The sequence below is a fragment of the Lutra lutra genome, chromosome 8, assembly GCF_902655055.1.
Source record: "Lutra lutra chromosome 8, mLutLut1.2, whole genome shotgun sequence".
Lineage (NCBI taxonomy): Eukaryota > Metazoa > Chordata > Mammalia > Carnivora > Mustelidae > Lutra > Lutra lutra.
In genome coordinates this window covers 41,678,548-41,704,861 of record NC_062285.1, presented here as the reverse complement: position 1 = coordinate 41,704,861, position 26,314 = coordinate 41,678,548, and the positions used below count along the sequence as shown (strand labels likewise).

The 26,314-nt window shown below is 44.4% G+C and overlaps 1 protein-coding gene across 2 annotated transcripts in view; it reads left to right on the top strand.

Moving 5' to 3' along the window:
- Positions 1 to 26,314, top strand: part of ANO2 (anoctamin 2) — a 360,688-nt gene that overhangs the window by 191,521 nt on the left and 142,853 nt on the right. For both annotated transcript variants that reach the window (XM_047743061.1, XM_047743060.1), the window contains exons 12-14: positions 1,789 to 1,949; positions 6,543 to 6,625; positions 12,227 to 12,337. In XM_047743061.1, the coding sequence (XP_047599017.1) occupies positions 1,789 to 1,949; positions 6,543 to 6,625; positions 12,227 to 12,337 (355 nt within the window). The remainder of the gene's footprint in view (positions 1 to 1,788; positions 1,950 to 6,542; positions 6,626 to 12,226; positions 12,338 to 26,314) is intronic.

The following is a 26,314-nucleotide window of genomic DNA, read 5'->3' as shown; positions in this document are numbered from 1 at the left end:
AAGGGCAAGACTGAGAAGCTTACGTGTCCTCAGACACAGCTTAAAAGCACAGCTCCTTACTCTAATTTATACAGACCAACAGGTTTCTGTGTGAATCTGTTTCCTAAGAGGGGACTCTCCTCTCAGAAAATAGGGACTCCTCCTCGGTGATACAGCTGATGCTCGTCTGACCCCGAAGACTTAGATTAAATTTTGCTGTCTGGTTACCCATTAAGAATGTGCCCAGGTGAAACCAGCACGGCTGAACTTACTATTAAGATGTTCCTATTAATATTGTCGTTGTGAATGAGTCACTGGTATTGACACTTGCCAATGGGGAGCTTAGCAGCAAGTTAGTGGAGGAATGAGGATTTACTCTCAGAGACGTAGAGTTTCCATTCTCTCACGCAGAAGGCCTTTCCTTGCTGTGGGCTTAATAGTTCATTAAAAACAAGCCTGAAAGCCGGGACTTGACAGACAGTGACAGCCCTCAGAAAAACCCTTCATCTTCTTAATGAAGGGGAGCTGGACCCAGGCATTGCTTGATTTATGGTTCTCATCTAAGCACTTGCTTTAGCACTTAGGGTACCAGCTGGCTGACCCTGACAATGGCCTCCCACTTGTCAGCCATGCTCTGTAGTGCCCTCTGCTGCCTCTTTCCAAAGGAAACACAGTGGCGGTTTTCAGTGTAGGACCCCTGGCTCCTCCTCATGACTGTGTCTCTTCACAGTCCGTGAAACTGTGTCTCACAGCTGCTCTGTGAGAAGAGCCAATGCTTCATTTTCGTGAAATCTTGAGTTCTCCACCCTGTTCCCCAAACAATGAGCTTAACCATCGACCCATTCCCCCGGGGAAATATTACACACCAGAGTGATGAGTTCATTCATTTTCCTACCAATATGTAGTGTGGAGGGACACTAGGGAAGCCAATTAGGGCTGGTGGTTCTTTGGTTCTTATCTGCAAGCATTCATATAAGCCTGAATTTATTGGATCTAGCTAATCACCTAAAGAGTGAATGGAATTTCAACTATATTCATTTGTCCGCTAAATAGAAATATACTGAGAATAGGTTAGAATATAGCTAATGGTTTTTTTGACTCATGCTTCTCTCTATTAGTATCATAGAACCTAGGCTTTGGAAGAATTTACTTTATTCTTCTATTCCCCCTCATCCCATTTCATGGTTTAGATCATTCTTATTAGGCTGAGGTTATTAATCCCCCTTCTACAAAGGGTCATGCCCTGATGTACTTGGGATGAGGCTTCCAACCCAGCTCTGACTCCATTCTTCTCCACGTGGCTTGTAAGTAAGAGCTTGTGTTGATCCAACCACACACTTGTATTTTCTTCTCCTTGTGACCAGGTCTCACACATTTGTGAGACAGTCAGTAGGCTTTAAGAAGACCGCCTGTAAGCACAGGCATGACAAGGGGGAAATCTAACTTCTGACAAGTGATGGATTCCTAGTTGTTGGTGCTCCCCACCAACCTCTTAGACTCAAAACATTTTGAAGGAGCTTTATAAAGCACCATGTAATGTACAACATCTCTGACGGATGCTCACCGATCTTCTGTTAGGACACTCCTAGTGACAGGGGGTCTGTACCTCAGAAGTTGCCCACCCACTTCATTGATAAAAATACAGGAATAATGGTAAAGGATCCAATTCCAATGTCTTTAACACACCTCGCTGTGGGAGTTGATCAGCTCAGCCTCGGACCTGGAAGTGGGAGATGTTCTTGGGGTGATTTACTTGGGGCTGGGGCTGGCTTGATGTCCTCTTGACCCAGCAGCCTCTCTCTACTGCAGCAAAGAGATGTGTGACCAGCAGAATGCCTTCACCATGTGTCCCCTGTGTGACAAGTCCTGTGACTACTGGAACCTCAGCTCAGCCTGTGGTACGGCAAAGGCGAGCCACCTATTTGACAACCCTGCCACCGTCTTCTTCTCCATCTTCATGGCTCTGTGGGGTAAGCGGTTATCGTGAACCTTGCTTATTTTGCTGATGCCTTTAAATGGGTGCAGTGACCATGCTCTGAAGTCCGTATCCTTTGATTTATGTCTTTTAGTCCTTATATCTCAAGAAGTATTTTAGGGGCAATAGCTTTCTCTCTTTTACTTCTGTTTGTGAATAGAACTAAGACCATCCTCCTTGGCTTTATATATTTTTTTAAAAATTAGAGGATGTTAATCTTGTATTAATCTCATGTATGCTTTCTTCAGAATTTGAACCAATGCAAATCCCTAGCACACCCATAAGGCATTCCAGCTATCTCTACTAAGATATGTAGTCATAGATAGTCACTATAACACTCAGAGGGGGTGGGGAGACTGCCATGGCCACACAGTTCACTGGTGGAGGAAGTGGATCCAAACCTGATCTCCTGACTGCAGGTTCTTTGCAATTTCCAGGACACCATGAACACAGACAGTAGAGATTTTACTTAATGCCAGAGTAGTGTTTTCAGTATTTCCACCAAAGGGATTTGTGAAGGAAAGAACAGATAGTTCCTTCATTTTCCTTCTCCTCCCTTTATCCCCAGAGTATTAGGGTAATAAACTTTTTCTGGGCCATAGCCATCTGACCATAAACACACACACACACACACACATTTCTTTTCACAAACGTGGATGGAATAACCTGGAATAATAACCCCTGTGGTAACTGGACCTTTCCAAGAAGACATACCCATGAGGATCATAGAAGGAACGAAGTCAACATGTTTCAGCCCATCTTGAGTAGCCACCTGACTTTCACTTTTTACTCCTCATTGGATATACAGGCCCTTTGTTTCCCCTCTGGATCACTGAACAGCAGGGCTGTGACCCCACCACAAAGATGTTTGATTATCACTGACTCCATGGGGCCTGGAGGATGTGCCAGGATGGGACCATGAGTCACACATTCCTGAAAGTGTGAAGAAGAGAGAGGGAGGAGCGAGAGGTCCGTTCTCAGTAGTGCTGAGAGTACTAATACAAGCTTTCTTTGTTCCCAGCAGGGACCTCTCCTTGGGTGGAGATAGAACCAGAGTGGAAAGATTGCCATATTACTAGGCCACCAGGGAACATTTCCAGGGGACACTCTATTCTCTGTTCTCTTGTGGAATCGCCCCTGCCCAGGGATACATGGCCAGTAGTCAGCCTACAGAAGTAGGGGCAGGGAGTAGGAGGAAGTGGTGCTTGTCACCATGGGGCCCTGGAATTGTTCACAGGAGGGTTCAGTAGAATGAGCTGGAGCTGGAGCTTGTCGCCTGGGAGTTTTAGGCAGCAGCTCTGTGTCTCCTCATTGAGCAGGGCATCTCACGATTATCCCCAGATCCCCCGGAACTGATTTGGAACCCGGAATACACGTTCAGTTTTTGATATATTACAATCCTAATTCCCATTCATTTGTCTTAAGACATTCCCCTGACTGAGTAGCTAAAGCTTAATGACGCTGGGCCCATAATCCCTTATGGACTTTCCTGGGATGTGTAATTCCTTGTTGTAGAGAAACTGGCTTTTCGGTTGTACTTGGCCACTCTCAAGCCCCAACAACTATCTCTTCTCTTTCCTCGATAGCTGTAATTAGCAGATACCTCCCGGCCCCTGGGATCTGTGATCATTTACCGCCCCCACCCCTGCCCTTCTTGCTCCCCCTCATGTGGCAGCACAGGAGAAGCATGGAGGGTGGTATGCGTCAGAGCTTCCTGGCATAGCGTGGGGTTCGATTGTGTTTTTTAACAGTCTTGCTGAGTTTTACGTGATTGTGTATTTGGTCACAGCAGCCAAGAGCCGCTGGGCATAAATTGCCTGCAAATTACAATGAAAAATAACAGTACTGCCTCTCATTACCATGATTATTATGATCAGCGGTGCTGTGCTGGGTGGGCCTGGGCTGGGGTCCAGCCTGCCAGGAGGAAGCCTGGGGAGAAGTGGTTCTCTGCAGAAACAGTCTGTCAGTGGAGGAGGAGTGGGGGCCTGCTGAGGTGCTGGCCAGCAGGGCCTGGGTCTGTGGGGTCTTCAGGCCGAGCTCCTCTGTAGTTTGGCTTCAGACTCCAGGGAACTCTGGAAGCCTCATTGAAAAGGGAAGTAAAGGGCGAGGGTTGCTGAACCCTGTTCTGAAGAGAAGTTAAGGGCATTAACTTAGGTAGCAGGCAGGTCCCAGTTGCATGTCTCAGTTCTGCTCCTTGCCAGCTGGGGGTCCATGGCAAGACAGTGTGGATGTAGCTCTATGTCACAAAAGTCAGCTCTCTCAACCAGTGTGCCAGGTGCCTGGGGCATGCTTCTTAACCTTTGGGCATCACCCTGCTTATCTGTGAGATGGGTGAAGGAGTTCCTACCCCACAGTGTTTTGGGGACAAGTGAGGGAGATCTGTGTGCAGAGCACTTGGCATAGTGCCTGGCAGGGGACATATATCAGGAGCTGTGAGCTGCTCTTCCTTGTTGTGATGGGCCTCCCTCGTCCTCATGACCCCTCTGCAGTGACTTCTTTGCCCCTCTCCTCTGTTCCCATGCTCTGACTTCTCTTCTTCATAGAGATCACAGTCAGGAAGCACTGCGGACCCTGCTGTATGCCGAGCCCTCCTCAGGCACTGAGAAGAGCCTAGGAAAAGGAGGGATGCCTTCCTCCCCACCTTGTCCCCAGAACATCCCAGGCCTGTGCCAGTGTTGGGAGGTCAGGACGCACTTAAACTGAAAAGCTGCAAATCCCCGGGAGAAACCCTATGAATCTGTGCACTGTAATGTAGCGCCAAGTCAAACAAATGGAGCTTCTAGCAACTGCACATTTAGCTGGTCTGTAGCTGTCTGTTCCGGTTGGTTCTGTGCTGTGCCCGAGGCAAACAGGCAGCCAAGAGCTTAGGAAGTTTACAGCCCTGTTACTCCACCGCAGACCTGAGTTGCAGGCAACAGTGCGGCGCTGCACGTGGTGAAGGGTGTCCAGGCTTTTCCTGTGGGTGGCATTGAGGTGCGTGCGGGGGTGGCCTCAAGGAGTGTCCCTTCCCTTCCTTTCCAGGGCACCAGACCCTGAGGACAGTAGGAGCGGGGAGGAGAGGGTGCCCCCAGCTGAGTGGGTCAGGAAAGGATGAGGGTAGCCCATGGAGGGCGCAGGGCAGTTTGCAGGATTTGAGTATGAGGAGGGCAGCGAGGAGGTGACGTTAGCAGCAACCCAGGTATGAGGTTGTGTGTTGACAGAGCAAGGGAATGGATTTAAAAAGAGGGGTCCGGCTGCATCCACAAGGTCTGCCCATCCAGAGAGAAGAACTTGGAAGGTAAGGAGCCATTGAAAGTCTAGATGGGGGAGTGTTGGCATTCTCCCTCTCCCCACCCCTTCTTCACTGCCCAAATGCCATTGTTCTTCAAGACTCGGCTCAGATGGCTTCTCGGGCAGCCAGCACTCCCTCGGCTGCATGCCCACAGCTCTCCACTGGGCCATTCTTAAGGCCCTGAGCACTTCATGCCTTGTATCGTAGCTATTTACAGTCCCTCCCCATAGACTGTCAACAGTTTGAGAGCAAAATCCACATCAGAGTCACCTAATCTCCCTCATGATGTCTAGAAGGCTGTTTTGTATATTACAGATACCTTAGTCAGGCCCAGTTCTTTTTGCAGGTTTGGAAATTTAGTCCAGCTTGCTCAAAGAACAAGAGAGGTGTTGTAAGAAAGCCAGAAGCTAGCTCCTGGATGTGGGTGACAAAAGGGAGCCAGGCCTCCGGGAACTGGAGCTGGGGGAGCTCTCTGGAATCCTGGCCCTTTCTCCTGTCAGGTGCTGCATGGTTCATCCCAGTTCTGTTTCTCTTTGTGTCACTTAGTTTCAGTTTTCAAAAGAGTGGGTCCATATGGTCCATCAATAGGCTCCGGAGGAGGTGTCGGTCCTGGGGTAACGAGCCATGGCTATTGAGTGGAGGGTGCTGGCTCTGCCCGGAGCACGTTGGCCTGGCCCTTCGAGGGGCTTTGGGTGGAGCAGACTCACCGCGTGGGGATGGGAGACACTCAGCAGCTACTGCTAAACAACTAGAGGCCTGGGTGAATGCCCCGTAGGGGAGAGCTCTCCTTCAGCCACTTGCAGGCGGGCTCAGAAGTCAGGTGGAGCTATGAGGCAGCTGTTACAGAACCTCAGGATAGGATAGTTGGGGCCCAGGAAAGGGAAGTGGTGCTGGAGACAGAAAGATGGGAGAAAATGAGTGAGAACACTGAAGAAGGTGCAGGAGGAAAGAACGTATATGTAGGGAAGATGAGCTTTGTCCAAAAAGACTACAGACCCTCCCCTTCTTGTTGTCTTCATTCTTCCGTCCTTCCTTCATTTCTTGAGATCCCTGTTTGTCCTCTTCTCATGACCTAGAAGTAGGGAGAGGTGCATGCCTGCGTGTGTGCTGGTGTGTCTCCCTTTACCTATATCTGTTGGGCTCTCAAGGCTGGGGACTAGTTGGAGCAGTTTCAGTTAGAAGTAAGAGGAAGGGAATAAGTGCTTTAAAGAGAGTCCCTAGATTTGAGATCTCTTAAGTTTATCCTCTACCTCCATTGATGATCCCAAAGGGTCCTCAAAATTCAATCTTTAATAGAATTTTTTCTTTCTCTTTAAGCTACCATGTTTCTGGAAAACTGGAAGAGGTTACAGATGCGGCTGGGCTACTTCTGGGACCTGACTGGTATAGAAGAGGAAGAAGTGAGTTCCCTCGCGTACTTCTCTGCGTCCTTGCTTGGTTTCACCCTCAAATAGATCATCTTAAGTGAGGTGACCACTTAAATTTGCTGTCACATCAGCCAGTCCCTGGCTCCATGGTCTTAACCGTGGTTGATATGCACTGAGGCCAAGAGCTCAGATCCCCCCTCTTCTCCTGAAACATTGGACCTGATGGGTAGTCAGATGTCCCAGGGACCCTCTTTGGAAAAAGAGATGGCACAAGAGAAAAGCCTTTGTGGTTCCTTTGAGATTTAGCTTAACATTCTTCTACCTCCCATTTTGTGGGTGCATGAAGCCAGAGAGTAAGAATTGCTCTCATGTAACCCAGAGCACGCACCTGTCAGCATGCCTCTGTAAGCCTCCTGAGGGTCAGGGGAGAGGTATGGGTGCCAGATGCTGATTGCCTTTGGTGCCTATGGAAGAAGAAAGAAGCACTGAACTACTACAGTGTAAGCCAGTACAGCATGGGTGAAACTAGAGGATGAGCTAAGGGCAAAAGGTAGGTTCTTCTAGAAGGTTCTTGTCTAGTTTTATGAACAGATGATATTAAAGGTTGAAAACAAATCAGCCTTTCTTCTGGGCTCTTAACGAGGGCTGCAGGCCTGCTGTTGGTGAGCTGGCAATGAGTAGTGTGCGTCTGGTTGCTCACAGTTCTTGTCTATTCCCACACGCTACCACTGACAGAACAGTAGATGTGAATATTGGATAGGAACTCCTGATATTGTGGACATTGTTGATGAGGTGCTGGGAACAGTGTCTAGAAAGAACAGGTGGCACTCACATCTGCCTGAGTACTGACTTGCAAAGGCTGGGTGCAAGCAAAATGGCGGCTACACGGAAAGCAAGCCTTTTCTGTATTCTCCCCCAGTAACTGATGCACCTTGCCTTAGACTAGGGATTGCTGGCTTTGTGGCCCTGATGTTTTATGACCAAGCAAGGACCTCTCCAATTTAGTCTTGTTCTCAAGCTTGCTAGGCTCCATATGTCTGTCGCATGATGTCATTTCTTCTCCTTGATGCTCTTACTGATCAGGTGGGCATTCCATCCCAATGCATTGAGTGCCTGTGCTCACTGTGTTCCAGGCCCGTGGATTAAGCATCTGCCTGGACACTAACGGTATCATGGGTTCCATGGTGGATCAGAGTACGTCCACGTGGGTTCTACTTTCAGAGGGGATACAAATTAGGAGGATAAGTGTCAGAGAATAATGAAGGCAATTGCATTTTTTTGGTAATTAGTGGCCAAATGAGTGCTTCCAATAGAAAGAGCTATGGAAGTGGGACTATGGGGGGTATTCTGGTTGACATCCTTGCCCTATGGATGAGAGAGAGAGGGAGGGAGAGAGAAAGAGAGAGAGGGAGACAGGGAGTTGTGGCGGGTGTGGGGAAGCGGGAGCTCCTGCTCTCCTAATGCGGGGCCTAGCATGGCTCCCAAGAAGAGAAGACACATCCTGGCCTCCAAGCCTGCATGGGGCCAGAGACAAGCTAAGTGTGTCTGCTAAGTAGAACCGAGGAAGCCAGAAAGTATCTGGAGAGGAAGTGTAAACACTCACACAGAGAAAGCCATAGGTTATGACTCAATGTCCTCAAGAATCTCCATAGCAGGCCCCTGGCGGTGGGGTCGGGGGGGCAGGATAATCCATTTTGTTTCTGGAGCCAGTTTTCCTGTTTTCTTTTTCTTTTTTTTTTTTTTTTTAAAGATTTTATTTATTTGATAGAGAGAGATCACAAGTGGGCAGAGAGGCAAGCAGAGAGAGAGAGAGAGAGAGGAGGAAGCAGGCTCCCTGCAGAGCAGAGAGCCCGATGTGGGACTCGATCCCAGGACCCTGAGATCATGACCTGAGCTGAAGGCAGAGGCTTAACCCACTGAGCCACCCAGGTGCTCCCAGTTTTCCTGTTTTCTGTTTAACTCAGATCAGGGGTAAGTTCACGGGTGGACCATGATTTCAGGAACTCGTGTGTAGGCTGGGAGTGGGCTGGCCAAGACTGGTTTACCTGTGGCACAAGGAGAGGTTCGTCATGGGCTCCGGTCACTCCTGACGGGAGGTTACTGAAGAGCAGCTTGCCTTGACCGCACGGTTGGTGCGCCCTTGGTCAGGCATGGTTGAGATGAAGGGAGGACAGCCTCGTCTTTTCCTTTGATGTATTTATATTTCAAACTAGGATATCAGACACACTTTAAATTCAGTTCAATCTGAACAGTCTCTGAGCATCTCCAAAGGGTCACATTCAGCTAGGGTGCTTTCTGGTCTCCAAATACTTAGAATACAGTGGAGAATATGTGAGAGAAATTTCTTCTGGCTAACGTAGTCAGGAAGGGTTGAACCAGTGGGGTGCCTCAAGTCCAGGTTGTAAACCAGGGAGAAATGGAAGGAGACTGGAGACCATTTTCTTTCAGGTCAGGGAAAAGCATGAACAACCAAATCCAACCTGCACTTCCTTGGTCAGTGTGGCCCCTGCCTAAGGGGGTCTGTGTGTGGAACCAGGACGGTCATCTCGAGAGACTTAACTGAGACTCTTTGGATCCTGTTCGTGCTGAAGGGAGGCCTGCCAGACCTCCAGAGCCTTTAGCTCTGAAGTCGGATAATCTTCAGCTCAGTGGGGCCCCACTTGCCTGATTAGCTTCTGTCAGTCAGACCCCGTAGAGTGTGGCCTTGTCTGAACACAGACGTTCTCTCCTTCATCTCTCTCCCACCCCCTTGTCTGTCATATCAAGCTTTTGGTGTCCTACGTGGCTTCCTGTCACACAGGAAGCAGAATCTTCTACCTCCCTTTCTGAACTCAGTACACGTCATTCTCCTTGCTCAGACCCTCCGGCCACAGAGAGCTTCATCTTCTCCCCAGCTCATTCTAGTCTCTGCACTGGCTGTTCCCTCACCTAGAATGCTCTAGTCTCCACGTGGCCTACCCTTTCTTGGCTGTTCCATCCCACCCAAAACATGACCCTCCTCAAATGGGCCTTCCCTGAATCCCATTCAGAAGCAGCCAGCCGCATTTTATTTCTTCAATTTTTCTTACCCCAGCTGCTGGTTTCTTACTTGTGTGTGTGTTTGTCTGCTGTCACCTTCCTCCCCTTGAAGATAATCTCAAGCTCCACTGTGGCCTCAGAGCCTAGAAAGAAGGGCAGAGGAGCTTGAAGACTCTTCAGTGAAGACATTTGTTGAGGATATATCTGGGTTTACCTCTTTAGGTCAGAGAAGGCTGGTCCTGAGCTGGCCTGGGGCCTTCCTTCAGCCAGCTCCTGAGGAGACCAACCTGCTAGAGGTAGCTTTGGGAAGTATTTCCCAGAGTCGTGGTGGTACAGGTTATGTATTTGTGACGACTTTGCATCAGACTAGGGTCCAGAGAGCCCACGTGTTCAGAACATCAGGAATAAGGACCCACCCGTGGCTGGGGGCGCTGGCACAGCCCACACAGGGGCTGGATTCTGCTCTGGCCAGGAGCTCAGTTGTCCAGCTCCCGGCCTTTGGGGAACTCTGTAACCCCACCCGACCTTCTTGGCCACAGACAGACAGATCCTTGTCTGACCTGCTTCAGCTGGAATGCAGAACAGCCAAAGACTCTGCTCGGAGTGTCTTGGACTCCTGTTCATGCGGTGAGAATGCTCAGCTTGTTCTAAACAGATGAGGGGTTCTGAATGGGGGCCCAGCATGGGGCGAGGCGGGATGAGGGTGAGGTTGAGGCGGGTGAGAGGGATGCGAGGACGCGCCTCTGTGTGATGTCACGGCTCGTCTTTGAAAAGTCAGAGGCAGGTCAAGAGCAGCCTCCTAGTCAGAAGGGGAAGTTCCTTAGCTCCTTTGCCAGGTATGAAAGGTAGGAACAACACTAGCTTGAGGCGGTTTAGGATCCACATTATGGTACTCACCAAAAAGGTCCTGCTCTAGTTTTTTAATGAAAATCTTGCGTGAAAATAATATAAATGAAAAGTGACCAGATTTCAGGGGCCATGGAGGACAACTTCAAATCAAATTTCTCAAAACATTCCCATAGGGTGTTCATTGTTGTAGGCAAAAGGATTTTTGCAGGAAATGTGGGTTTTAAAAACATTAAGCAAGTGGCTTCACAGTAGAACTTTTCAGAGCTAATATGCTCATTGTGACTCTCAGGTGATACATTGTGCGGGCTTTTCCAATCTCTTAACCCCTGCAATCCCTTTTTAGCTACAACTTTTATCACACACATTAGGAAATGATGTGTTGGAGAATGGATGAAGGTGAGACAAAATCAGTGAGCCTCACAAGCCTTTAGAGATTTCTGGGTGCTCCACGTGGTACTAATTACTGTGAGAAATAGAAAATAAGACATACTACGTCACAGATCCTTATATTAGTATAAAGAGACTCTCAAATGCAAAACAGCTAGGAAATCCTGGAAGAAAAATAACATAATTGGAAACTGCACATGGTATAAGTTATACAATTCTAGGCTATTCAAGAAGGAGGAGGCTCCACCAGGTTGGCCGTGGTAGAGAAGTCATGGAAGGGATGGGGCTGATGCGTCTTTGGAGGTCAGTAATGGCGGGCTGCCTTAAAACCCTGGAATAACATCTCCTCCTGTTGTACCAGTTATGTTTCTAAGCCACCTGCATGGGTTCTCCTCTCCAATGCCATGGCATGTCCCAGGAAAGCCAAAGACTGGTCAGGAGCCTAGCTTGTTGGCTTTTGGAATCTCTGATGCGTGAGCGGTGGTAAGGAAATGGTGTGTCCTCTGAGACAGCTGTGAGCCAGCGCCTGAATCCGTGCACAGGAGTCATTGTTAAATGATGCGGGAACATGCAGTCCTTACACCTGTAGATGTTCGTCCTCGGACGCTGCAGGGAAGACCTGCCAGTGAGGCCAGGTGTACACTGTTAAATTCCCTATGAAGTAAGTCATGCGCCTTCCTGCTTCAGCACCTGCATTGATTAGACTGCAGCCTTCTTGATTAGTCAGGTGCTCTTTCCCGTGCCTGGTGACTCACTGTTCCGGGTTGTGTTGCTGAATGGCTCAGTGATATCTCTTGAGCATTGGTGTACTTGCCAATGAGTTACTCACCTAGGCTGCACAGGAAACAGGTTCAGGCAAGCAAGTTTTAAGATTCCCCGTGGCCATCTTTAACTTTGATGTTTATTGGTCGCCATTTTAGCTCGCAGAATAATGGAGCAGGAAGAAGTTTGGTCGTTGCCCTAACTCCCAGCTGTGGGGCACATCTGTTTCTCTAGCTGGGATTTGGCTCATTGAAACTTACAGTTTGAGGTATGAGGATAGTTAGTAGCATGACCAGATGCTTCTGTTTGTATCAGTTGCCCAGTTAACGTTTCCTCTCTCCTTTCTCAACACCGGCACCATCCCCAGGAACGTGCCCAGGTTTGGTTTTCAGTGTGGTAGCAACTATTATGTGTGTCCTCTTTCTCCCCCACATTGTGTTCCTGGTCTAGACTCCTTGTGGTTGTGTGTGGTGTAACAGTTCATGTCTGATAGCATTTGATCCTGACTTTAAGCATAAGTCCTGACTTTAGTGTGCTTGTGGCGTCTGGTTTATAACCCACAGGCCAGAGCCACTCTTCTGCCTGTTTACTAACTCCACATTGACTCTTCGATTTTAGGAACACTCCCGACCTGAGTATGAAACCAAAGTTCGAGAGAAAATGTTGAAGGCGAGGGGCAAGTCAGTTGTCCAGAATTTGGGTACCAATATGACTGAGAATGAAGATGAGGTAAGATGCTGGCACTCTCTGCTCACTGTCTTCTTTATTTCTTAAGATCCTGTCGTCATCTTTTTGGAGTGCCTTCATGGACAGAAACTGGGCTGGGAGAAGGGGTTGACTGGAATGGGATGGGAGGGAATGATTCATGACACTTCTCTTTGACCTATACGCAGAGCTCATGGGGAGTAGGGTTTTGCTGTGACTTGATTTATCTCTCTTTCCTGGGTGGCAGTGTCTGGGCAAAATGGGAGAGCAGGTTGGAGAAGAAAGAAGCAGTTTCCGGTCCAGTTACTCTGAACTCCGTCACTTAATTATCTAATAATGACAACTACCACCATACCAACTAGCACAACGGCAGCTAACCCTGGGCGAGTGCTTGCTCCAGGCCAGGTGCCATTCTCAGTGCATCATATCATTTTATTCTCAAAATAAATTTAGGAGGCTGCCACTCTTGTTGGGTTAATGAGAACTAATGAAAAAAGTTATATTCATAACTTAAGTCAGTTGCCCAGATGTCACCCAGCCCGCATAAATGGTGTGTGGACCTGGGATTCCAATCTTGGTCTGCCTCTGACAGTTGGTGCATCTAATCACTGTGCAGTACTGCCCTCTGGGGCAATGAAGAAGTCCGAGCAGGAACTGGCTCTTTGGGCTGGCAGAGGCTAATTCATGCCTGTGCTCGCTTGAGCTGCTCATAGAATGTTCCTTATATTTCATTTTATCTGGGTGGGCCTTCATAAGTAGGAATGGGATGGTGAACATGTCTCCTGAGTCCTATTTCTGAGTTTTAGGGTGGCATTCAGACATTAAAACAGAGCTTCAGAATCTGTGCTGTGATCTGCAAATACTCTTGGTGTGCATGAACTGGGGGGTTCGGGTGGGGGGCTCCTCTTTGGCAGAGCCTGTCTCCTCTGAGCGCCACCCTGCTTTGAAACCTGTGTGTGTGTGTGTGTGTGTGTTTATGTCTTTCCTAATCTGGCTCCTGAAAAAAATCAACAAGATTGGAAATCTGTTGTTTTTGCATGTGTCTTTTCTCCATCTTGGATTTGAATTCAAATTTCATTTAATTTTACATTCTTAAAGTTGGAACCATTCATGTTAACATGCAAATTTATTCAAGCACCAAAACAGAAGAATGTGGTGTTTTTGAGCCCAGAACACTGGCTTTTTTTTTTCTTCTTTCTCTCTCTCTCTCTTTTTTTTTTTTTTTTTTTTTTAAAGAAAATAGGACTTAAACAGAAGAGAGAGAGGGTGGCCCTCTGAGTTTTTTTTTTTTTTTTCATAGACGAAAAGTAACTGCAAGACCATCAATTATTTGGGGGAAATAATGAATTCGTTCTTAGGAAAGCCTAATCATCACCACCACCCTCATCAGAAAGCAAGCATTCTTGTTCTGTCAGCTTTGGCAACTCCAGGCAACCTTCTTTCTCCACCCCAGAGCAATATACAAGAGATAATTTTATGGAAATCACATGTAACTTTTATTGACCACTGACTCATTTAATTTTAATTCCATAGACGGGAATGCCAAGGAGCTGGAATTGCGTACATCGAGGCTGTGGTTCTAATATAAACTTTGCTTGGATATATATGCATGATAGGTCACATAACTTTCAGGAACCATGAATAATTGAAAAACATCTGAATGCATTATGAATGATACATATGTTTATGTTTTAGCATTCAACATCTATTTCCATTACACTGTCGAGAATGCAAAGCTCAAAGCATCTAATGTCTTACGGGCACCGGGGAGAAAATGACCTTCCCAGATGAGCAGTGCAAGATGAAATTGGCCTGGAATTTGACTGTCAACATTCTTCTTGTGTTCCCTCCATTCTGTTAATATTGTAAATATTCTGTTCTTGCTGTAAATCTAGCCAAAGGTGGGAAATCATGGGGGGGACACATGTTGCTTCTGTTGGGTGGGATGCAGCTCTTGCAAGTGGGAAGAGTCAAGGTCAATGCTCACAGCATAACATGGCTCTGGGGGCACCCTCATGTGTGGGATATTTAGGAAAGACACCTTCTGCTGGGGAATAGAGAGGGACTAAGACCCAAAGTCTAGCTGGTGGTCTTGGATATGGTCTTTCATCCCAGAGGATCATCTTGGCTCTGCCTTCACGGTGACCTTCAGGCTGCATATCCCCACCTCTCCTTACTTTCCTTCCTTTTGGATGATCAGGTACCATTTATTGAGACCCAGAGCAGTATGGGAATTTGCTGAAGGTCACAAAACTTATGGGGAAGCTGGTAGTCAAACTCAGCTTCACGTGATCTCCAAGGCCCGCTGCTCTCTTTTTTTTTTTTTTTTTAAGTTTGAGGATACCGAGCCCACTTTTAAAAACACCTTTATTAAGATTTAGTTCTCAGACCATAAAATTCACCCACTTAAAATCTACAATTCATTAGTTTTTATTATATTCACGGATTTATGCAGCCATTTCCACCATCTAAGTTTATTTTATTTATTTTTTTTTAAGATTTTATTTATTTATTTGACAGAGAGAGATCACAAGTAGGCAGAGAGGCAGGCAGAGAGAGAGAGAGAGAGGGAAGCAGGCTCCCTGCTGAGCAGAGAGCCTGATGCGGGACTCGATCCCAGGACCCTGAGATCATGACCTGAGCCGAAGGCAGCGGCTTAACCCACTGAGCCACCCAGGCGCCCTCCACCATCTAAGTTTAAAATATTTTTATCACCCCAAAAAGAAACCCTGTACCTAGTAGTTACCAAACTCTGGGAAACAATTATGTACTTTTTGTTTCTATGGATTTGCCTATTCTGGACTTTCATGTCTGTGGAATCATACAAAATATGGTATTTAGCTTCCTTCACATGGCAAAATGTTCTCATGATTCACCCATGTTTTAGCTACTTCAGTGCCTAATTCTTTTTTTATTGCCAGATAATATTCCGTATTGTGGATATATCTCATTTATGACTTGATGGACATCCGGATGGCTTCCATTTTTTGGCTATTATGAATAATGGTGCTATGAATATTTGTGTGCAGGTTTTTGTGTGGATAAGTGTTTTCATTTCTCTTGGATATATGCCTAAGAGTGGAATTACTGGTTCTCTCATGGTGGCTGCATATTTAATACTTTGAAGAACTGCCATACTATTTCCCAAATTAACCATGCTATTTCACATTATTATTTTTTAAATATTTATTTATTTATTTTAAAGAGAGAGAGAGAGAGTGTGTGAGTATGTGCATGCATGCATGGGGATAAGGGGAGGTTCAGAGGGAGAGGGAGAGAGAGAATCTGAAGCAGTCTCCCCACTGAGCATGGATCCAAATGTGAGGCTTGATCTCATGACCCTGAGATCATGACCTGACCTGAAACCAAGAGTAGGACACTTAACCAATTGAGCAGCCACCCATGCGCCGTCCGTTTTATGTTCTAACCAAACGACGTATGAGGGCACCAATTTCTCTACATCCCGAAAACACTTGATATTATCTTTTTAATTTTATCCATCTTAGTTGTGTGAAATGGTATTTCACTGTGGTTCTCTTTAGCATATCCCTAATGACTAATGATGTTGAACATTTTTTTATGTGCTTATTGGCTATTTGGATGCCTTCTGTGGAAAAATGCCTCTTCAGATTCTTTGCTCATTTTTGAATTATTTTTTATGATTGTGTTGGAAGAGTTATTTACATAATATGAATACCTATTCCTTATGTGTTATGATTTACAAATATTTTCTCCCTTTCTATGGATTTTTTTTCACTTTATTGATATAATTCAAAGCTCAAGAGTTTTCTGATGTAACTCAACTCGTATGTATTTCCTTTTATCACTTGTGTTTTTGTGTAATATCTAAGAAACCATTGCCTGGTTCAGTGTCATGAGATAGACTCCTAGGTTTTCTTCTAAGAGATTTATAATGTTAACTCTACCATTTTAGGTGCATGATCCATTTTGAGGTAATTTTTCTGTATGATGTAATTAAGGGGTCCAAATTCTTTATTTTATTATTTTTTTGTAAGTGGATATTCAGTTGTCCTAGGACCATTTGTTGAAAGACTGTCTTCCCCATTGAATTATATTGACACCCTCATCAATAATCTATTTACCATAAATATAAGAGTTTGCTTCCACACACTGTTCAGTTCAGTTAATCTGTATATCTGTCTTTATACCAGTGCCACATTGTCTTGATTACTACACCTGTGTAATGAGTTTTGAAATTGGGAATGCGACTTTTGACTGTCTTTCTCAAAATTGTTTTGACGATTGGGGTGCCTTGCATTTCTGTATGAATTTCATGACCAGCTTGTCAATTTTTGCAAAAAACCCAAGCTAGGATTTTTGATAGGGATTGAGTTGAATCTGTAGATTAATTTAGGAACCATTGCCATCTTAACACTATAAAGTCTTATAATCTATGAACATGGTATATCTTTTTGTTTAGATCTTCTTTAGTTTCTTTCAAGAGTGTTTTATATTTTCAGTGTACAAGTCTTGTACATAGTTTGTTGAATTTATTTGTAATTATTTTATTCCTTTTGGTGCTGTTGCAAATGTAATTATTTTCTTAATTTCAATTTTGCATTGTTTATTATGAACATATAGAAATACAGTTGATCTTTACAAAAAAAGATTTATTTATTTATTTTAGAGTGAGAGAGAGCATGCGAGTGAGCACAGGGACGGGCAGAGGATAAGGGGAGAGAAACTCCAACAGACTCTTCTCTGAGTTTAAAGCCTGACACAGGGCTTGATCTCACGACCCTGAGATCATAACCCGAGCTCAAACAAAGAGTTAGATGCTCAACCAACTGTGCCACCTAGGGGCCCCTTGATTTTTTTGTATATTGATTTTGTATCCCACAGCTTTGCTGAACTCATTTTTTTTTCTTTCATTTTTTGAACTCATTTTTTAATTCTAATTGTTTTTAGTGAATTTCTTAGGATTTTCTATTTATAAAATCATGTCATCTATGAATAGAGATAGTTTTACTTCTTCCTTTCCCAATCTGGATGCATTTTATTTCTTTTTCTCCTCTCTGTCTCTCTCTCTTTTTTTCCCCCAGCTAATTGCCCTGACTAGAATCTCTTGTAGAATGTTGAATAGAAGTGATGAGAGCAGACTTCCTTGTCTCGTTTTTGATCTTAGGAGGAAAAAAAAAAAGTTAGACTTTCACTGTTGAGTATGATGTTAGCTGTGGCCCATTGCTTTTTTTTTTTTTTTCTCTATAAGGCTTCTCAGAGAACAATTTACATTGCATCAAGATGATACTGATCCAAAATGAAAATTCTCTACTGTAATGAGGTGGTAACTACATGTCCACATTGGGGAGGGACAGTGCAGTGTGTCCCAAGGTTGGCAGGGTCATGGTACTCTAATTAAGTAGCTGAACTTGTCTCTGAGCCTCTTCTGCTTCAGCTGTCACATGGGGAGAGTGAATTTTAGCTTCTGCAGTTCTGAGAGTTGGTGACTTTGTTTTTGCAAGAGATGATGTTGGTCATTAGCCCAGAACTTTGGGGCATAGACTATCTATTTGTCTTAAATGTTGTTAATTTGGATATTCTTACATCTATTTTTTTATATCTGCCTTTTAAAAAAAGTTTTGAGTTCCAGTTAGTTAGCATACAGTATAATATTAGTTTCAGGTGTACAGTATAATGATTCAACACTTCCAAGCAATACCTGGTGCTTGTCGCGACAAAGTACACTCCTTCATCCCCATCATCTACTTAACCTCCCCTCCCCCACCTCCCCTCTGTAACCATCAGTTTGTTTTCTATAGTTTAGGGTCTCTTTCTTGGTTTGCCTCTCCCTCTCTCTCTCTTTTTATTTTTTACCACTTTGCTCATTTGTTTTGTTTCTAAAATTCCATGTAGGAGTGAAATCATACAGAATTTGTCTTTCTCTGACTGACTGAGTTTGCTTAGCATAATACTCTCTAGCTCCATCCATGTCATTGCAAATAGCAAGATTTTAGTCTTTCTGATGGCTGAGTAATATTCCTGTGTGTGTGTGTGTGTGTGTGTGTGTGTGTGTGTGTGTGTACTTTATCCATTCTTCTTTATCCATTCATCAGTTGATGGACACTTGGTTTGTTTCCATAATTTGACTATCGTAGATAATGCTGCTATAAACATTAGGGTGCACGTGTACCTTTGAATTAGTATTTTTGTATTCCTAGTAGTGCTATTGCTGGACCATAGGGTAGTACTATTTTTAAATTATTGAAGAACCTCCATACTGTTTTTCAGAGTGGCTGTACCAGTTTGGATTTCCACTCACAGTGTAAGAATTCCTTTTTCTCCCATTCTTGCCATACTTGTTTCTTCCCTTTTTTATTTTAGCTGTTCTGACAGTTATGAAATGATATCTCATTGTAGTTTTGATTTGTATTTCTCTGATGATCAGTGATATTGAGCATCATTTCATGTCTGTTGTCCATCTGTATGTCTTCTTTGGAAAAATGTCTATTCATGTCTTTTTAATGGGATTATTCATTTTTTGGTTATTGACTTTTACAAATTCTTTATATATTTTGAATACTAACCCTTTACTGAATATGTCATTTGCAAATATCTTCTCCCACCCTGTAGGCTGCCTTTTAGTTTTGTTGACTGTTTCCTTCACTGTGAAGAAGGTTTTTTTTTTTTTTTTTATGAAGTTCCAGTGGTTTATTTTTGTTTTGTTTCACTTATCTCAGAAGACATACCTAGAAGGAAGTTCCTACAGCTGATGGCAAAGAGGTTACTGCTTATGTTTTTCTCTAGGATTTTTATGGTTTCAGGTCTTGCATCCATTTTGCACCTACTTCTGTGTATGGTGTAAGAAGGTGGTCCAGTTTCATTATTCTACGTGTTGCTGTCCAGTTTTGGCAACACCATTTGTTGAAGAGATTGTCTTTTTTTCCATTTGATGTTCTTTCCTGGTTTGTCAAAAATTAATTGACCATATAGCTGTGGGTTCATTTCTGGATTTTCTATTCTGTTCTAGTGGTGGCTGTGTTTGTTTTTGTGCTGGTACCATATACTGTCTTGATTGCTACCGCTTTGTAATATAACTTGAAGTCTGGAATTGTGATGCCTCCAGCTTTGTTTTTCTTTTTCAAGATTGTTTTGGCTATTTGGGGTCTAATGTGGTTCCATACAAATTTTAGGATTGTTCTAGTTCTGTGAAAAATGCTGTTGGTATTTTGATAGGGATTGCATTAAATGTGTAGGTTGCTTTGAGTAATAGAGACATTTTAACAATATTTGTTCTTCCAATCCATGAGTATGGGATGTTTTTCCATTTTTTTTGTGTCCTCTTCAATTTCTTTCACTGGTTCTATAGCTTTCAGAGTACAGGTCTTTTATTTGTTCTCAGGCATCTTATAGTTTTTGGTGCAATTGTAAATGGTGTTGATACCTTAATTTCTCTTTCTGCTGTTTCATTATTGATGTACAGAAACACAACAGATTTCTGTACATTGATTTTGTATCCTACAACTCTACTGAATTTGTTCATCGGGTCTAGCAGTTTTTTGGTGGAGTCTTTTGGGTTTTCTGTTTAGGGTAACATGTCATCCACAAAGAGTGAAAGTTTCACTTCTTCCTGCTCATAGGACTTCCAGCACTATATAACGATGGTGAGAGTGGACATCCCTGTCTTTTCTTGACCGTAGAGGAAAAGATCTCAGTTTTCCTTATTGAAGATGATAATAGCTGTGGGTTTTTCATATTATGGTGAGGTATGTTCCCTCTAAACCTACTTTCTTGTGGGTTTTTATCACGAATAGATATTGTACTTTGTCAAATGCTTTTTCTGCATCTATTGAAATGATCATATGGTTCTTATCCTTTCTTTTATTAATGTGGTGTGTCATATCGATTGATTCATGAATGTTGAACCACCCTTGCAACCCAGAAATAAATCCCACTTGATTGTGATGAATGATTTTTTTTTCATGTACTGCTGGATTCGTTTGCTAATATTTTATTGAGAATTTTTGAACCCCTGGTCATCAGGGATAGTGACCTGTAGTTTTTGTTTTTGTTTTTGTTTTTAAAGTGGAGTCTTTGTCTGGTTTTGATATCAGGGTAATGCTGGCCTCATAGAATAAACTGGAAAATGTCCTTCCTTTTCTTTTTTTTTTTTTTTTGGAATACTTCGAAAAGAATGGGTATTAACTCTTCTTTAAATGTTTGGTAGAATTCACCTGCAAAGCCATCTGACCCTGGACTTTTGTTTGTTTGGAGTTTTCTCATTACTGATTTCATTTCTTTGCTGGTTATCAGTCTGTTCAAGTTTTCTATTTCCTTCCTATTTCAGCTTTGGTAGTTATGTGTTTTTTAGAAATTTGCCTATTTCTCCCTGGTTGTCTAATTTTTTGGGATATAGTTTTCATAATATTTTCTTATGATTATTTGTATTTCTGTGGTGTTGGTTGTGATTTCTCCTCTCTCATTTGTGATTTTATTTATTGGGGTCCTTTCTCTTTTCTTTTTTTGATAAATCTAGCTACAGTTTTATTAATTTTATTAATTTTTTTTTCAAAGAACCAGCTCCTGGTTTCATTGATCTGTTTTGCTGGGTTTTGTTTATTTGTTTCTGTATCATTTATTTCTGCTTTAATCTTTTTATTTCCTTCCTCTTGGCATTAGGCTTCATTTGTTGTTCTTTTTCTAGCTCCTTTAGGTGTAAGGTTAGGTTGTTTGAGATTTTTCTTGTTTCTTGAGGTAGGCCTGTAATGCTCTATACTTCCCTCTTAGAATCACTTTTGTTACCTTCTAGAGATTTTGGACTGTTGCATTTTGTGTTTTGTTTTTTTTTTTAATTTCTTTTTGATTTCCTGGTTGACCCATTCATTGTTTTCTTAGCATGTTGTTTAGCCTCCATGTATTTGTGTTTTTTCCAAATTTTTTAGTGTGGTATTGACTTTTAGTTTCATAGTGTTATGGTCAGAAAAGGTGCTTGGGATGATTTCAGTCTTTTTGTATTTGTTGAGATCTGTTTTTTGACCTAAAATGGATTATTCTGGAAATGTTCCATGTGCTCTTGTAAAGAATGTGTATTCTGCTGTTTTAGGATGAAATGTTCTATAATATTTCTGTGAAATCCATTTGGTCCAGTGTACAAAGCCATTGTTTCATTGTTGATTTTCTGCTTAGATGATCTGTCTACTTATGTAAAGGGGTTTTAAAGTCCCCTACTATTATTGTATTATTATTGATTAGTTGTTTTATGTTTGTTATTAACTTTTTTTTTTTTAGGATTTTATTTATTTATTTGACAGGTAGAGATCACAAATAGGCAGAGAGGCAGGCAGAGAGAGAGGAGGAAGCAGGCTCCACACCAAGCAGAGAGCCTGATGCAGGGCTTGATCCCAGGACCCTAGGTTCACGACCTGAGCCGAAGGCAGAGGCTTTAACCCACTGAGTCACCCAAGCGCCCCCGTTAGTAACTTTTTAATATTTGGATGCTCTCCTGTTGGGCACATAAATATTTACAATTGTTAGATCTTCTTTCTGGATTGTTTCCGTAATGATTATGTAGTGTCCTATTTGTCTCTTGTTACACTCTTTGTTTTGAAGTCTAGTTTGTGCTACTCTAGTTTTCTTTTGACATTCATTTGCATGATAAATGTTTCTCTGTCCCCTCACTTTCAATCTGCAGGCGTCTTTAGGTATCAAATGAGTCTCTTTTAGGGTTCTTACATCTATTCTTATGATTTTCAAGGGTATGGGCATAGCAAGGATTGTAGTAATGATAACATTATGGGTAATATTTGTGGGGTGCTCTTGTGTGGAAGGCTTTACATGTTTTGTTTCATTTAAGTCTCAAAACCGTTATGGTCTCCAGTTAATGCATGAGAAGCCTGAGGATTAAAGAAGGAAACAATTGCTCAGTGCTAATGTGTGGGAGAGCCTGAGAATGAGCCAGGTGGTCTGACTCAAAGCAGTGTTCTTTTTTTTTTTTTTTTTTAAAGATTTTATTTATTTATTTGACAGAGAGAGATCACAAGTAGGCAGAGAGGCAGGCAGAGAGAGAGGAAGGGAAGCAAAGCAGGCTCCCTGCTGAGCAGAGAGCCCAATGTGGGACTCGATCCCAGGACTCCGAGATCATGACCCGAGCCGAAGGCAGCGGCTTAACCCACTGAGCCACCCAGGCGCCCCCTTTTTTTTTTTTTTTTAAAGATTTTATTTATTTATTTGACAGAGAGAAATCACAAGTAGGCAGAGAGGCAGGCAGAGAGAGAGGAGGAAGCAGGCTCCCCGCTGAGCAGAAAGCCCGATGTGGGGCTTGAACCCAGGACCTGGGATCATGACCTGAGCCGAAGGCAGCGGCTTAACCCACTGAGCCACCCAGGAGCCCCCAAAGCAGTGTTCTTGAGCATTGTGCTCATTCTGTCTTTCGAATGTTTTCCCTCAACATATCCTCAAACACTACTAAAAAGTCATGCTTGCTTCTTCTTTCTTGTACTAAGGACAAGATGGACAGGGGTATTCATTGGAAAGATGGAAAGAGAAGACAAACTTGCTGCCCTGTTTCTTTCTTTCTTTTTCTTTTTTTAAAAATTTAATTTATTTATTTGACAGGCAAAGATCACAAGTAGGCAGAGAGGCAGGCAGAGAGAGAGGGGAAGCAGGCTCCCTTCTGAGCAGAGAGCCTGATGCAGGGCTTGATCCCAGGACCCTGAGATCATGACCTGAGCCAAAGGCAGAGGCTTAACCCACTGAGCCACCCAGGCACCTCCTGTTGTTTCTTTTTGTGTCAATGCTCATGGGGTGATGGTCTGTCTCCACTGAGGACAACAATGAGTAGAATTAGCTCAGTTTATAGCAGGAGGTTCAACAGACAGTAGGGAAAATTCAGGAACATAAACACAGATATATATGTTGTGTTTCCAAGGAAGAATATAGAGTCCGAGACTTTTTAATAAAAGAATAGGCTCCCTCTCTCTCTCTCTCTCTCTCTTTATTTTTCCCCCTGGAACAGTTTAAGTCTTTTCTGGACTAGTCTGTCCTAGACAGATTTGGAGGTTTTCTCAAGTTTCCCTCTGAGACAGGATTTTTCTGTTTTTTACAGGATGATAAAGCTCTAAGCTATCTAACCTTGCTATGAATGGCAAGGTTGGGGAGCAGTCCTAGTCTTTCCTCTCATCCCTCTGACCTTTCACTCAGCCCCTTCTAATTCCAGCTCATGCCTCCTCTACCCCCCGCCCCCAATAAACTTTGTATTAGCCAGGGTACACTCAGAAAGCTGAGCATTTGCCAGTCAAGGGCAAACAATACGAGGACCTAATTACAGAGGTGTTCGAACTGGGCAAGGACCGGGAAACATCCAGGAACAGAGAGGCAGCCACAGGGACTTGCTGCCATTCTTAGGACTAGAAGGCAGGGAGGGAAGTGGGCTTACCAGAAACTAGGCACCGGGACCTCACAGTGGGGGCTGGAACCCTGCAGGAGGTACAGCCCCTTCTAGAGATGCCTTCTGAAGCAGGTGGGGACAGTGGAGGAGAAAGGACCTGAATCCCCCCCCCTCCCGCCCTTCTGTCTCCCACCAGTGCCCCGCCACAGGCCAAGCCCGACTCAGAGTCAGTTACTGCCTCCAGTCTGGGGATGTCATTTTCAGGGGTTAGTATGCGGCATCACCGAGCAGAGGAGGAGAATGGCGGAGAGAGGATCTCAGAGCAAGGGGCAGAGGACCGGCACAAGCGTTCGGTCAGTAAGTCAGTGTATCCTTCCTCATTGTAGCTGACTCGACACAGAGCCTTACTAGCCTGGCCCCAGCTTTGGGGAGTTGAGAAGCTTCAGGGGCAGAGAAATAACAATTTGGCAAAAACCGTAAGAATGCCTACCACTGACAAGACGGTCAGGGGTTCAGACCACTCGTGAGTCTTTGTGAACGTTTGTGTGAGCACATGTGAGTGTGAGTTCGTAGATGTGTGTTGGAGAGACAGAGCCCAGGTGTGATGGGGGTGATCGGAGTGACAGAAGTGGGAGCAGATCACCAACGGCTTCCACAAGGAGGGGAAATGGATTTTTGTGTCAAGGAGCAAGGAGGTTGCAGCAAGTTGGGGGAGGGCAGGAGTGAGTCTTCAGAGCGTATTCTCCTGTCAATCATGCCACGAAAAGGACCCTAAGACAAACTCCTGTCAAACTGGTCCCGGGAGTTTACCTCCCGGGACTTGTCACCCAACTGTTTATCCAGCGTGGCCGCGGCACCTGTCCTCCCTCAGCGCCTGGCTCGGCCCACGATGCTGCACCTAATGAATGTTTTATAGGAGCGTTGAAGCCGGATCCTGTACCAAGAGGAGGCCTGGGGATAGATGGGTGTTAATTTACTGCACAGTGCACCACCCTAGGGACAATTATTTCAAAAGAAAACTCATCTAAAGTTAAAGTATTGAAACATTTACGACAGATGCCTCTGGCAGGCGCAAACAAACATGTGGAATAAATTATGCATAATTGTAGGGCCTTTGACCAGGAGGCTGGGACAAGAGCAACAGGAAGCTCCGGACTGTCAGAGAGATCTGGGGAGAAGGAGGGTCCAGGGAGGGACGGGCTGTCTGGGCCCTCACTCTGGGCCAAAGGTTCTGGCCCCAGCTTTCCACAAAGGCTCTTGGTTGGCTGTCGGGATGTTCCCCTGGAACAGAATAAAGTTCCCTCGGCCCTCTTTGAAGACACTAACTGACTTGACCACTTGAGGGTCAAGGAAAAAAAAAGAATCTAAGTTACTCTCTCAGACTCTTCTTAGGGGTGAAAAAGATTCCCCATTGGCACAGGGAAACATTGGGGGCAGGAAATGACCTGGTTTGCCAAAGGGTCCCATAGTGAGGAGCTAAGGTGAGGCTAGAGCCTGGGGCCATTGCTGAAAGCCTTGTATTTGCATCAGTGCCGACAGTCCCTAGTCTGCCTTATTTTCTGGATATTTCGTGGCCTCTCAATATTAAGGATAAGTTCTGAATGCTGGGGCCATTCTGGGCCTTCATTCTGTCCTGTGCTTCTGCATGAACTGAGGACTGTCAGGAAAGAGGCTGATTTGATCCCACGCTGCAGGGCCTTCTACAGGAGTCAGGCCCCTTGGTTTGCAGACCAGCCCTTTGCTTCAACTGGTAAGGACTGACTGACTGAGGGTTGGTCCCCTCTCAAATTCCCTGGTGCCACGTCATTCGTCCCTGCTTCCCTGGAATTCCTCAAGTTTGATAATAAGGCAAAGGATCAGGTCGCTGTATGGTGGAGCTCTGTGGCGAGACACAGCTTACAAAGTTGACTTGTTACTGCAGGGCCCTCACCCCCCAAGCCCCACTGACCATTTTATGTACTTTTATTTACTTTATTTTATTTTGTTTTATCTTATTTTATTCATTTTTTGTTTTTACTAATTGATTGTTATTTTCTTGTATTTTTTATTCATTGTTTTCAGCTCTGGCTTATCTGTTTCTCTCTCTCTTTCTCTCCATCGCTCACCCACCCTCTAGCTCTCACTGTCTTTCTGCCATCTCTCAGGGAGGGGCTTCTGTTTCTCATCCTGGGTCTCTTCCTCCCTGGGGCAGTCTTGCCAAGGAAAATGGGTAAGCAAAGGAACAGAGAAATGGATGTAGTGAGGGGACGATGGAGTCAGTCCCGTTTGACTTTAGAATAGAGATGTCTTCTTAGGAGTAGTTAAGGACTTAAATTTGGAATTTTGGGGTTCTGCATCCCTTTCTCTCATTGGTGGGATCCTGCCCCATGCCTCCACATAGAGAAAGGGCAGGCTGGGATATATGGTCCTTGCCAGCAGCCTCCAGGCAATAGCCCCAGACTACCAGAAGACAGTGGCCTTCTTTGCCACAGTGTCACGATGTAAGGGGGCTGTGAGCAGTTAGACTCTGGGAAGGTGGCTGGAGGGGTTAGTGTGGAAAAGTCCACAGGTGATTCTGACACTCACCCTTGAGAGTCACTGTTGTGGGAAGTGAGAGAAGATGGAAGTTTCCTGAAGAGGAAAATGTCATGAGGAACAATAAGTAAGATGCGTTTGCC